General features: G+C 40.9%; 1 protein-coding gene across 8 annotated transcripts in view; it reads left to right on the top strand.

The window, feature by feature from the left end:
• The first annotated feature begins 7,385 nt into the window (after window positions 1–7,385).
• The window catches only part of EML5 (EMAP like 5), a 176,187-nt gene continuing 170,094 nt past the window's right edge, over window positions 7,386–13,478 (top strand). For all 8 annotated transcript variants that reach the window (XR_008299587.1, XM_027066369.2, XM_027066368.2 and 5 more), the window contains exon 1: window positions 7,386–7,720. Coding sequence is in view for 7 of the 8 variants with exons in the window: in XM_027066369.2 (XP_026922170.1) it covers window positions 7,524–7,720 (197 nt within the window). In the remaining variant the exon portion in view is untranslated. The remainder of the gene's footprint in view (window positions 7,721–13,478) is intronic.

The raw sequence follows: 13,478 nt of genomic DNA, 5'->3' as shown, positions 1-13,478 counted from the left end.
CTCTCTCTCTCTCTCTCTCTCAAAAATAAAACATTAAAAAATGTATATATATATTTATATATAATTCACTTATTAACATACATTTTCACTTGTTTTTAAAGGTACTTATGTCTTTATCTTGTTTTCTTCTTTGGAACATAAATTTTTCAAAGCACAGATTGTGGGTTCATTTTCCTTGATTGCTCCTCCATAGTACCATAGTGATTCACACATGGGTGCTCCATTTATGTTTCGCCATGATTATGGCAGTGGTTCTTAACCTTTTTCTTCCTGTGGCATGCTTTTGAACAATGGAAGTTTTGGTGATCTATTTGAAGGCATTACAAACATGAAGTGCCTTGAAACAAGTCAACAATAATGAGAGCAATCAGTACTACTGTATATAATAATATCTTTCAGTATTTGTGCAAGCATCTATGGCCTTGACGGTGTTCTATTAAAAGTTCATTGAGCAAAATGGTCTCACGTTTTCTTTATCAGATTGATGTGAAGATGTGCATCTTACTTCCTAATCGTAGCTAGTTATACAACTGCTGTGCTGAGGACCACAGGACACTTGGCATGTAACTATGCCGTCCAAATCTTTGCACTAAGAGACTTGACAAACTCTAGCATGGCTTTAATAGCTTAAGACCATGATTGTAGAATTACTCATCCCCCTTAAAACGCCTGCCCAAGAAAGCTCAATGCTGCCAGCAGTTTTTACTGTTTGTTCAGCCAACACCTGGTAATAGGGCCATGTTCTCCCTCTTAGAGCAGTTACTTTAGAAAGCTTGCAATTATATGTCCATTCTCTGCCCTTTGAGATGTAAATCTACCACCCCAAATTATTTCCTCAAGGACTGGAGAGTTGTCTCTTTGAAATGCAAGCATTCTGGGAGACAACTCTCACCCTCAGTCCCTGCATCTGCATAAATAAACAATTTCCTAAAATTCAATATGATAAATACTAAATGGAGGAAAGGGACTAACTTTGGTGCCTGCCTTGCTTCAACTTGTACCAATACCTCCTGTCATAAAGATAGAAGTTTAATGGGGCACCTGGTTGGCTCAGTCGGTTAAGTGTCCGACTTTGGCTCAGGTCGTGATCTCATAGTCTATGAGTTTGAGCCCTGCATCAGGCTCTGTGCTGACAGCTCAGAGCCTGGATCCTCCTTTGGATTCTGTGTCTCCCTTTTTCTCTGACCCTCTCCTGCTCATGCTGTGCCTCTCTCTCTCTCTCTCATATAAGTAAAGGTTAAAAAAAATTTTTTTTTAAGATAGAAGTTTATTTCTTCTCCAAATAAGCTCTAATTGACAAAGTCAGGTGTCCTAGTCATATGGACTAATGCCTCTTAACACCCTGCCATTCCTTTTCCTTAGCACACACAGACTTTTTAAAAATCGCTATCCTGGGGCACCTGGGTGGCTCAGTCGGTTAAGCGTCCCACTTCGTCTCAGGTCATGATCTCATGAGTTCAAGCCCCACGTCTGGCTCTCTGCTGTCATCACAGGGCCCATTTTGGATCTTCTTTCACTCTCTTTCTGCCCCTCCCCACTCATTCTCTCTCTCTCTCTCTCTCTCTCTCTCTCTCTCTCAAATAAATAAACATTAAAAAAAATCTCTATCCTTTTATTTCAGGGAAATTGGGTTCAGTATACACTGAACCCTCTTCCCTACTGCAATAATATTATTGAATAAAATCTGTCCTCACTGCTTTAACTAGTGTCCAGTTTGTCTTTGACAATAATGTATTGCATAACCTGCTTAAGTCAGTGTTCGCAATTGCTGCAGAAATATATTTTATGTGTTGATCATGGTTAGGTAGCACTTGCATTCAGGAAGTAAGCACTTGGCTGCTGCCAGGTGGATCTATGTTAAGAGACAATGTTCCATGGTTCTCCTGTGCTTTTGCACATCTTGTTTGCAGAGGCACTGACTGCCTTTGTCCCAGACTAGCTTCTCAAGGATGTCTGTGTGGTAAACAACCTTGGAAGATAAAGACAGCATCTCTGTCTCTGGAGCAAAGGGCAGGCTTATTTATTGTCCAGTATAGTAAAGATCACATCTCCCTTGTGGACAAGGGTTAAAGAGGCTTATTGCCCATTATAATAGACTTAGGATCTCTGACCTTGGTTGAAATTCCTCTCCTTAATGCAACTCATTGTGTGTGCAATTACTATTGGGCCCTCTTTGTGATACTCTGTGGGAATTGGGGCTCTCTGAGCCCATGGCCCAGAGATCACAGAAGAAGCTGGGTGATGCAACATGGAAGTGCGGGCATACCCACCATGAGGTAAGCCTCAACCAGTGGGAGAGGAGGGGGCTGGACAAATAAATGACCCCTCTTTCCTCTTTCTTCTTTTCTCTCCATTTTCTAAATCCTGATTTAAAAAATCTTTTTCAATATTCTATTACAGGAAATTTCCAATGTTACCAAAATTTATTTGAAAACCTAATTTTCAATGGTTTATAATATTTTTCATATGGGCTGAATCTTTTTACTTAAAGTTTTCCCTATGGTTGGACAGTTAGGTTTCTTTAATTTTATTGTTCTAAATTATGCCATAGTAAATATTTTGGTGCACGAATCTTGATCTGCATTATTATTATTATTATTATGCTATGACCGTTAGCTAGGTGAGAAATTAGTGAGTCAAATGATAAGGACATTTCAAGTCTTAAGATGTCTAAGTTGCTTCTAGAAAAATTTCTTGACATGGGAGTGGCCTGATCAGATCCATGATTTTTACAGATAACTCAGGTTGCAGAATCTAGGGAATGGATAATTAGAATTTGAACTGAACTATGGCAATGGATATTGAGAGGGTGTGGATATAGCGATGGGAATGGAGTTTAGAAATATTTCTAAAATAGAGTAGAAAGGAGTTGGTAACTGGGTATGGAAGATGAGAAACAGCAAGGAACTAAAGACAAGTGCCTAGCTTTCCAGCTCACCTAACTGGAGGAAAACCAATGTTGTTAAAACAGAAAAAGAAGATGGCGGAGGGAGATGGGGGCTGGGTGGCTCAATTAATTGAGCATCTGACTCTTGTTTTCTGCTTAGGTCATGATCTCACAGTTTGTGAGATCAAGCCTTGCATCGGGCTCTGTGCTGACAGCACAGAACCTGCTTGGGATTCTCTCTCTGTCCCTCTCTCTCTCTGCCCATGCCCTGCCTTCTCTCTCTCTCTCAGGAAAAAATAAACATTAAAAAAAAGAAGATGGCAAGGTGCGTACAAGTGTAGAAGACACTTTGGTTGGAGACTTCTTTTACTTGAATTATATACCAGTTTTTATAGGCTTTAGGTGAAATCTAGCCAAGTATTTGAAATATGGTTGCTGAAGGACAAAATCTGTTGCTTTGGCATCTGGGCCTATCTGTAGAATTGTTTTAGAGGAGGGTATTTGGGTGGCAATCTGTTAGAAAAAGTTTTGTCTCAAAGATGCATTTATTTACCAGACACCTGTTATTTTTCAAAAATTTAGATTGCATGTGTATTTAGTTACGTAAGTGGACGTTGGGTAATACTAAAGCAACAAGTCAACCCTGGGTAGCCACTGCTGGCTTCCATTCCTTCTTATTCTGGTAATAATGACTTCAATTTTCCTTGGGAGCATTAAGCCTCTCCCATTCTCCCCTCCTATGGTTTTAGCACACTTGCCACTACTCTATGGATCCAGGCGTTGGGCACATAACTAAACTCAGCCAATCGGAGCCAATGGGGCTGACATCTAGGAGCTTCCAGGGGAACTGAAAAAAAAAAGCTCTTTCCATAGGGACTGCTAAGGGAATATGTTGTAGAATTGGAGCTGTTGGCAGCTATTTTGCTTGTCTGGTAATGGAGTCAACCCAAAGGAAAACAGAACGGATGACCTGGGCTCCAAACACGTCACTTGAGCCCTAAGATCCAAATGCATTGATGCCAGTTACAGTTTCAGTCCTATGTGGCATTAAAATTCCTTTTCTTAAGCCATTTTGAGTGGGTTTCTGTCATATACAGCCACAGAAGTGCTGACAAATATGGTATAGGGGATCAGAAGAAGGTTCCAGTTTTCAAAAGTTTCAACAATTCAAGGTAAAACTAAGAAGAATCCTATTGTGACTACACAAGTGTTCTCTTTTATATATAGTGGCTGAAACGTATGGAATGTCTACTGTAGTGCCAGGCACTGTGTTAGGCTCTATACATACAGGTTAATTATGGGTTAATTAAAGGTTAATTATACAGGTTAATTAAAGGTATAGTTACAGAAATATATTTATGTACAGCTTATTAAAATATGAAAATAATTCATAAATGGGCTGAATTAGCTAGCGACGATTAACATAAATTTTGACTTCTGTATTTTGTATATTTTGCCTTATATTTCTTTTGTAAACCCGAGGGTAGTTCAAATCATTAGCCAGCAAGTAATTTGTTGTTTACTTTAATTTTAAAAATATTTCAAATATTTGGAATATAAAGCTCCATACTATGAACTCAAGTTTCGTGACATAGATTACCAAAGGGCATGGGAGCTTTTATTTAAAATGTTTAATAAATGTCCACTTGTTGATGTATAGAGTTTTGGGGGTCTTTCTCTTGCATCCTTATTTGTAGTACCTTCAAAAGTTACTGATGGTGTGGCATCTTATCTAGTAATACAAGCTTGATTGAGCTTTATGATGTGATATTAGTGAAAACAGATTATATAAAGTTGTAGGAGTAAGAACTAATCAGGTTTGGGTTTTTTCATGTAATATCCCTGAAGGTTTCTTTTTTTTTTTTTTTTTTTTAGCCATCTTTGTGCCTCAACTGTCTCTTTTGGTCTTCATTTGTCAGTTGAGGATGCTTTAATTAAGAATGCTTTTGTGGGGCGCCTGGGTGGCGCAGTCGGTTAAGCGTCCGACTTCAGCCAGGTCACGATCTCGCGGTCTGTGAGTTCGAGCCCCGTGTCGGGCTCTGGGCTGATGGCTCAGAGCCTGGAACCTGTGTCTCCCTCTCTCTCTGCCCCTCCCCCGTTCATGCTCTGTCTCTCTCTGTCCCCAAAAAAATAAATAAATGTTGAAAAAAAAATTAAAAAAAAAAAAAGAATGTTTTTGCTTCACACTCCACCCTTGGGTCATTAAAAATTGTTACAGAAAATATGATAATGGAAAAATAAATTATTTAAATCTGTTATTAATATGAGTATTTAAATATGTAACACGGGATCCATAAGACATTGTATTGAAACATCTGAATCAGAACAAAGTACTTCTTATTCTTCACCATGCTGCATCTCATAAAAATTACATAGAACTAGCAATTGATGTACCACAAATATAGAGCGAGAAAATATTTCGTCTTTTCTAAGTTCACTGCTTAAATTTAGATAATCAGCAAGTTTTTCTTTTTCTCAACAGGGGTTTTCAGGGAACTCACTAGTGAGTTAGCAAACATATTCCTAAGAAAAAGACAAAAACCAAAAAACAAATACAGGTGATAAAGAGAAATTGTATGTGCCTTTGTCCAGAGAACCTCATAGAGGACTTTTTATGGCTTCAGAGCCACTTCTCAGGCCTGAGTTCTCTTTTCTTTCCAGCAGGTGCTCAATCTGAATTCCTCTTCTCTTTCTGCTGAGATTGTTGTTGTCTGAGTCAAAAACAAGCTGTGAAGTGAGGCCCATTTCCCCCCAGGCTTGCTCACCACCCCCTTTTAATTTTTGGCTGCTCCTGGAAATTAGGACAAGGGCCCATTTCATTACAAAAGTTTTATAGCTAATCACTCTGAGAATAACAAAAATAACAAGCTTGAGGACTTCTGAAAGCTCAGAAACTTTATGAAGTCCTTACAGTGTTTCTTTCCTGCATCACACTCCCTCACTACCCTATACATATCGTGAAATACAGGGGATTTGATTTTTACTTCCAACCTTTCTGGGGGAGTTCACAAATCTGCTCAACCTTCAGAATTTACTTTTCATGAACTTTATGTAAATTCCTTGCTCTGAGATGGTGTTTCCCTGCCTGTATACTAGAAGTCACAACCAAAAGGTGGAAAGGTATCTCGTCTCAAGTTGGTAATTTGCATCTTTGAAGAAGCGGAGGAAGCAGGTAACATCCATTCCAAGGTACAGGTACCCTATAGGAAACACCTTTGTGTAGACACATTTCTTGAAAGGATACTAGTTTATTATAGTTCTTGTCAGATTTTCAAGTTTTGGTATTTCCCCGGGAAACCGAAACTGATTTTTTTAGACATAGAGGACTCATATTAGTATGAGTATTTTTTGTTATAAACCTTGTGGCTATCATCCTGCACTTAAAACCTTTAAAAGTATGGATTTCAAATTATTTTTACAAGTATTGTAATCCTGTGAGGGGGGGGGGCACTTAGAAAACTGAGTAGGAGAGGAACTGACATAGTGAGGAATTCATTGCTTCCAGTGTTTTTGTTTCAGTCACATTCTCCATTATCACAATACTCAAGACATCTTACTTCACCATTGCTACAATGCAAGAAATATCAACAGTTTATTGGTATGCAAAATAGGAACTAAAAAATAAATTCAGGTACCATAGCTATTTATTAAGAAATCGGACCTAGTGTGTCATTTTATGATCTACATCAGTTTTAAGGTCACCTGCACAAATAAGAAAATGTACACTTAGAAAGTCAGGTTTTATCTCCAATGTCTGGTATAGTGAGCAGCATGAAGCAATAAGAAACAAACAACGCGCGCGCGCGTACACGCGCTAAGTACCAGGGAAAAAATGAGATTAGCATCCTGGGGTTGATTCTCCCAGGCAAAGACCTAGCCCAGACAGGGCCTTTCGAGACAGGCGCTTCCCCTACTCCCAGTAGTAGGAGGCGGAGGGTCGCCAACGGTCCGCGCGGGGTCTGGGCAGCTTCGCAAGGGCTCAGCGCGTGAAGGAGGCTGGGGAAACTCGGGTGCTAGTCGCTGGGGAAGAGCGACCCGGCTGAGGACCCCCGGAGCTAGCGGTGCCCTTACGGTCTCCAGTTGAGAAGGGCGGGGCGAAACGGGCGCGGGCGGCGACGGCGACGGCGGCGGCGGGGGGCGGGGCCGCGCGAGGCCGCGCCGCCGCTTTTCTCAGCTCGGGGTCGCGCGGCGCGGGCCCGCCGGGCTGGGGAAAGAGGCCGCGGCCGGGCGCGAACGCCGCAGGTGACCCGGGCGGGGAGCAGCCTGCGCGGGCGGCTGCTGAGGAGTGAAGGCGGGGGGCGGAACCTCGCTCGGCTCCGCTCACAGCCTGGGCGCTGCGGGCTGCGGAGACGAGCCGAGCTGAGGCGGGAGAAGGGCGCGAGACACCCCACTTGACGGCCGGCGGCGCCCGCGGCCCTCAGAATGTTCCGCGAGGCGAGGGTTCTCCTCCCGGCCGTGGGCTGAGGCGGCGGCGGCGGCAGAGGCCAGAAGGAGCGACATGCACCTGTCCGGCGCGGCTTAGAGGTCGCGGCAGGCGGGAAGTCCCGGCCGCCAGCGGGAGGGCTTTCTTGGCCGGGCCGCGGCCGCCTGCCGCTGCCGCGGGCCCAAGCCGGAGCGGCGGGGTGGGCGCCCCGACATGGCGGCCCGGAGCGCCCCGAACTGCCACCTGCGACTCGAGTGGGTGTACGGCTACCGGGGCCACCAGTGCCGCAACAACCTCTACTACACGGCGGCCAAGGAGATCGTGTACTTCGTGGCCGGCGTCGGCGTGGTGTACAGCCCGCGGGAGCACCGGCAGAAGTTCTACCGGGGCCACAGCGACGACATCATCAGGTACGGGGGAGGAGGGGCGGCCGTCGCCCGTGCGAACCGCTCGCGGAGTTGGCACTTGCGCGTCATTCCGGGTGCGGTGACCCGCTGCTCCCGGGAGCATCACCCCGGACGGAAACCCACCAGTGTCTTGTCCCGGATCCACCCTGGTGACACCCGGCGAACCCCTTTCCGTCTCGGTGTTCTAGAGTCTCTCCCTTGCGTCGGTGCGGAGACACCGGGCGTTCGGTTTTATGGCTTTGTGCCCTTCTCCCTCCTTCGAATTTATGAAAACTGCAAAAAGGTTATTTTGGTAGCGGTTTACTCCTTTAAATCCCGTCAGAGATTTCTTATTAAACGAATTCCGAAAGGGCCCGGGAGAAATCCTTTACCTAATGGGAAACTGATAAAGAAAGGCACCGCAAGCTGTGGGCTCTAAAGTACTGGTCCTGGGAAGCGCCCCCAGTAGCATCCTGGAGGGCACTCACCTCCTGGCCATAATGATTAGTTCGGGTTTCACTGCCTCCTGTTATCAGATAGAAGAGAAACCCCGGCAGCCTTCAGGTGATTCATTGGAAATTAAAAATCTGCACACCTAAGGGCACTTTGGTAGCTGAACAAGCAGCTGAAAGTGAGTCTACTGATTTCCAATTCTCATTTCCTCTCAAGGAGTCCTAAATAGATTTAGTGTTTTTTATTTAAATCACTTTTTTTTTTTTTGCATTGTAATTCTGTTTTCAATGCTTGTTTACATTTTAGTGAGCCGGTATATTTGAAATGTAATTTCCAATCAGTGTCTCCGCAGGACTTTTCCGACAAAGTTAAAAGCTGCAGAAATTCTCCTAGGCCATCGGTTATGCTTCAAGCACAGCATTTTTGCCCTTGACAGGAGAATAGCTTTTAAAAGATTCTGGGAATGTGTTTGTGGGCTGCTGCTTGGTTTTTTTGTTTGTTTTGTTTTTGTTTTTTAACAAGAGATTCTGTGATTTGACTTGGTTACTAAGTTATACTCCCTTCTTTATGTTCCACAGGACTTAAATCGGGCATTTGAAATCCAGTAGTTTGGTTTGGTGTTTTGTAGGCAAGATGCTCTGGCACTTGAATTCTGTAAATAACAGAGTTGTACTGCTAGTTTGCGTGTCTGTGCCTGTGTGGTTTGTAAATGGGAAAAGGGGGCCTAAAGGTAGAGCAAGATGGAGTAAAGATAAGGAGAGCAGAAATTGACATTCTGGAATAGGGAATGAGGTGGTAGTTTTGTTCGTTGGTTGTGATTCACCCCAAGAGTAGAATTTGCCCCAGTTCTTTGTCGTTTTTCCTAATAGTTTCCGCTTTCTCTCTTTTTTCTTGTGTTAGGTCTCTCACAATACAGGGGAGGGTAGCTTTAGTTAGCTGAAGCAGCCTCAGCTGAAGCCCTCTTCCAGACAGTATGTTTGTTGGGTTGAATTCAGTAGGTGTGGTGGGTGTGAAGGATTTTGAGGTCTTCTCATGGTGCACTTCTATTGTTTTTACTTCTTGGTAGTTGAGAGCAAGATGGTACTAAGGCCTTCTGAAACTACATATGGTTTATTTGACGGGGATAAATGATGTTGTGTTTATCCTGCAGCAATTAAAGCTATATTATATGTCATACTGCTTGAGTTTTTATAATTGTGTTTCAGTAAACATATATATATGACTAATTTTTGCCATAAATGGATGCATGCTTATGATTTTATGCAAATGATTCATCCTTAAAATAATTTCTAACAAGAAGGTTTCCCCAAAAATTGCAGTGGGGTACTAAAATCTGAATCATGTAGTATCTTGAAATTGGTGGCATATATTTAATACAGTATCAAGATTATAACGTAAACATCAGTGAATGAAAGGGCTCTGGAAATTTTATTTCAGCCAATAATGACACAAATCATTCTTGTGAAATAGATCCAACAGATTTTCAAACCTTTCAATTTGTTTTCAATTCAATGTTTGAAGTAGAAGTATAGAAACTACTCCAGTAACTTTTCAATTATGTCATAGCAGAAAATGTAATACTCATAAATGTGATACATGGTGGAAAACAATGTTCCTGCAAAGTTAGGTTTAGTAATAAAAAAGCCAATACTGTTTTTACCATGTTTTGTTTCCATATTTGGTTGAAACTTGTGTAGAATTTATTGGTCAACTAGGACTTAGTCTGGGGCTAAGATTATTCCAGAATGAGCAGATTGTTCTTAGATTTTGAAAACGTAGGTGCTATAGTAATTGTAAAGACTGATTCATGACCAGTCTGTCATGTGCTAACCAGTTCTCTTACCATTTTACTACATCTAGTATGGCCAGTGGTGGTGCCATGTGACTTGTCTTATTTTATCTGTGTTGCTTGTAATTGTCTTCTTTTTGCCATATCTCTATATATACTTCTCTGGTAATTTATTCTTTAGTTATATTTATTTTAGTACTACAGATTTATGTAGAAATTCATTTCACTGTCAGAAATCATATAGGAGGGGCACCTGACTGGCTCAGGCAGAATAACATGCGACTTTTGATCTCAGGGTTGTAAGTTTGAGCCCCACGCTGGGTGTAGAGATTACCTAAAAATAAAATCTTAAAAAAAAAATAATACAGGAATTTTAAGGTCACTTTTTCTTTCTTTTTTTTCCCTCCCTACTGTGTCTCAAGTTAAAATGATAATGATAAAATTCTCCAGCTGTTAACTGTTTATTACAGGTTTAAATTATAAAATAAAATAATTATAAAATATTCTAGACTACTGCCAGTTTTAGCACAAGAAGCACATCTATAGCTTGGTCTATATTTTGAAACTTTTCCCAGTTGTCTTCCCAAAGGATGAAATGACTTTAAAATTTTATTTTGCTAGTTACTTCCCAACACTTTTTGTCACGTTTGTTCTTGGAATGAATATTATTGACAGTTTTCAAATCACTTATCACCAGTGAAGACCACTCACTGATGGACTATAGTTAGCTTGGTGCATTTTGTTACTTGATTCTGGTTTTCTTGTGCACATGAACCTCCACATTGAACAGCCTATGCCCATTGTTTGTATATTTTCTAGGTACAGAATTGAAGTTTTTTTTTTCCCTAAACATGGTGAAAGTATCTCACAAGGTGATGATGAGACCAAATTACATAATGCATCTGAAATACTTTGAAGGGAGTACCATATTATATGGTTGCAGGTTAGAATGATAATTATTCATTGCTTCTAGGTATGACTTTTTTTTCTTTAGACAAAATGAAAGGTGTAGTAGCTCTTTCCTTCAATTGTGGTAGGTGGTGTCCTTAAGAAAGGAAACTGACCAGCTGTGACCAATAAGAACCTGGTGAGTGAGGAGAAGCCTGGCCTTAAAGCTTTCCCTCCCAAATGGTGGCTGAGCAGTGGACTCTGATGGATTGGGGGGGGGGGGTGGGGAGGGGAGAGAAAAGGAAAAACTGATCAAGTCTCACCGTAATCTAGTAAAAGTGGTTTTTAACAGCTCTGTATTTATGGTATAGAAATTGAATTTATTCAGGGTGCCTCGATGGCTAAATTGGTTAAGCTTTCAATTCTTGACTTAAGCTCAGGTCACGATCTCAGGGTTTGTGAAATTGATCCCCACATGGAGCTGAATGCTGACAGTGCAGAACCTGCTTGGGATTCTCTCTCTCCTCTCTCTCTCTGTCTCAAAATAAATAAACATTAAAAAAAAGAAATTAAATAATACAAGTCAAATTCTTGTTGGAATAGCAGTTCAGAATGTCTGATCATTTTATGGTGGATCAGGGTTTTTTTTGTACCTTTACATGGGTTTAAGATACAACTTTTTAAGGTCAGGAAGGAATTACTACAAATCTACCTGTTGTCTGCTTATGTGTTTTCAGATATACAGTCAATATTTCTCAAACCAGGCTGATTATCAGAATCCTTTAAAGAGCTTTTTGCCAATTTTTTAGACTCTTCCTTAGGTGCACAAAGCAGAATCCTCTATATATAGTTGGAGCCTGGAAATCTTTTTAAAGTGCCCCAGATAATCCTGTTTGGGAAGCAAACTGCCAGTCTGTATCCTAAAACATGCATGACTAGAATTCTCAACAAATAAGCAATTTGAAAAATGAGTATAAACCCTCCCTTCAAAGCTGGTACCATAATTTTCTTAAGCATTGTGTAATATTTAGAAGCAGTAATTCCAAAAATATTAGAATGTATACAGAATATACACTAGAATATATACAGGACATAAAATATCCCTGTGTTTAAGTTACTAGAATTTGGTGAGTTTAACTTTCACAGACAGTATGATGATTCTATTCTGTAAGATTTCATGTTATGTCTCTGAATATAAAAATATTTATGGTTGTTTTACAAATACTGCATGGTTTAAGGGATAACATTAAGAGGTGTTTTCAGAGAAAGGTGAAATTATCTGGGGGCACCTGGGTGGCTCAGTCAGTTGAGTGTCTGACTTTGGCTCAGGGCATGATCCCACAGTTCGTGAGTTCAAGCCCTGCATTGGGCTCTGTGCTGACAGCACGGAGACTGGAGCTTGCTTTTGAGTTCTGTGTCTCCCTCTGTCTCTGTGCCCCTCCCCTGCTCACGCTCTCTCTCTCTCTCTCTCAAAAATTAAAAAAAAAAAACATGAAAAAAAATTAAAAAGAATTATCTGGAATAACGGTTCAAGATATCATAAATGTAAATTAAATGTATCTTTATTGTTTACTTAAGGGAAAAGTCAGATTTTTAGGTTTGCATTATAATAACTATTGTTTTGTAATGCCTCATTGAATATGCAGGGAACTAACAAAATATATTTTGGATATAAATTAAGGAAAACATGGAATAATAAATTCTTAGAACTATTAAGAACTTACTGTTCAAGGCCTTTTCACACCTCAAAGAAATACAGGTTTCCTCTGCTATCTGAAAGTAGCATGTTCCTATGAAACCTTTTATAAGCCAGAATGACATAAAGTGAAGAAGCAGTCACCATTCATTTATATGGAAAAATTTTTGTGCATTCCTAGATCCCAAAAATAACTTCTCTTTGCTTTTCTGAAGCAAAGAGAATAACTTCTCTGCTTTTCTGTGCTTGGGACACATCTTGCTAATGGATGCACAAGATAAATTAAGATATAAAGCACAAATGCTCCCAGTCACAGTTCAGAACTATGACAGCTTGATGCTAGGATGCTGAATGTAGTTCCAAGCAAGGAGCTTGGTGGAGCCACTCTCCCTGGTTGGGGTACATGCTCTGTAACAGCTTGCAGTAAAACAAACACTGAATGCTGTTTTGCTTCTCGCCTTTTTTGTAAAAGCTGAACTCCTTTTCGGATTTCTTCAGTTAGCGGAAACAGGTACTAGTGTAGGTCTTTTGTGAGAGAGAGGTGGTGTAATATGAACTTTCAAAAAGTGGGAGTACCTGTATTTATTGAGCATTAGTTTTGTGTACAGGTCCTGTCTTAAGATAGAGTTTAAAGACACAGTCAATTAAAGAATTACTTAAAATACTATGTGTACTAGGGGTAGCATTGGTGTACCTGTAATCTGGTATGCTCATGGGGACATAACAGTTCACAGTGATGTTTCCTAGTGAATATATTACCTAAACTGGGTCTTTAAGGAAAACAGGAGGACATGTCATCAGAAGAAATGAGTGAAGGTGTAGCATTATGGAAATAGGTAATATCATATGCAGTGGTCTCGTGTTAAGAGAGAATATTTGAAAGAGTATTTGTACTCGCTGTCTTTAGTTCTTTTTCTGCCATTCAGTCCTGGCTCTTCTCTGTTTCACTGTAGCAG

The sequence above is a fragment of the Acinonyx jubatus genome, chromosome B3 (assembly GCF_027475565.1).
Source record: "Acinonyx jubatus isolate Ajub_Pintada_27869175 chromosome B3, VMU_Ajub_asm_v1.0, whole genome shotgun sequence".
Classification (NCBI taxonomy): Eukaryota; Metazoa; Chordata; class Mammalia; order Carnivora; family Felidae; genus Acinonyx; species Acinonyx jubatus.
Note: the sequence above shows the minus strand (reverse complement) of the source record. Positions and strands in the feature narration are given on the sequence as shown.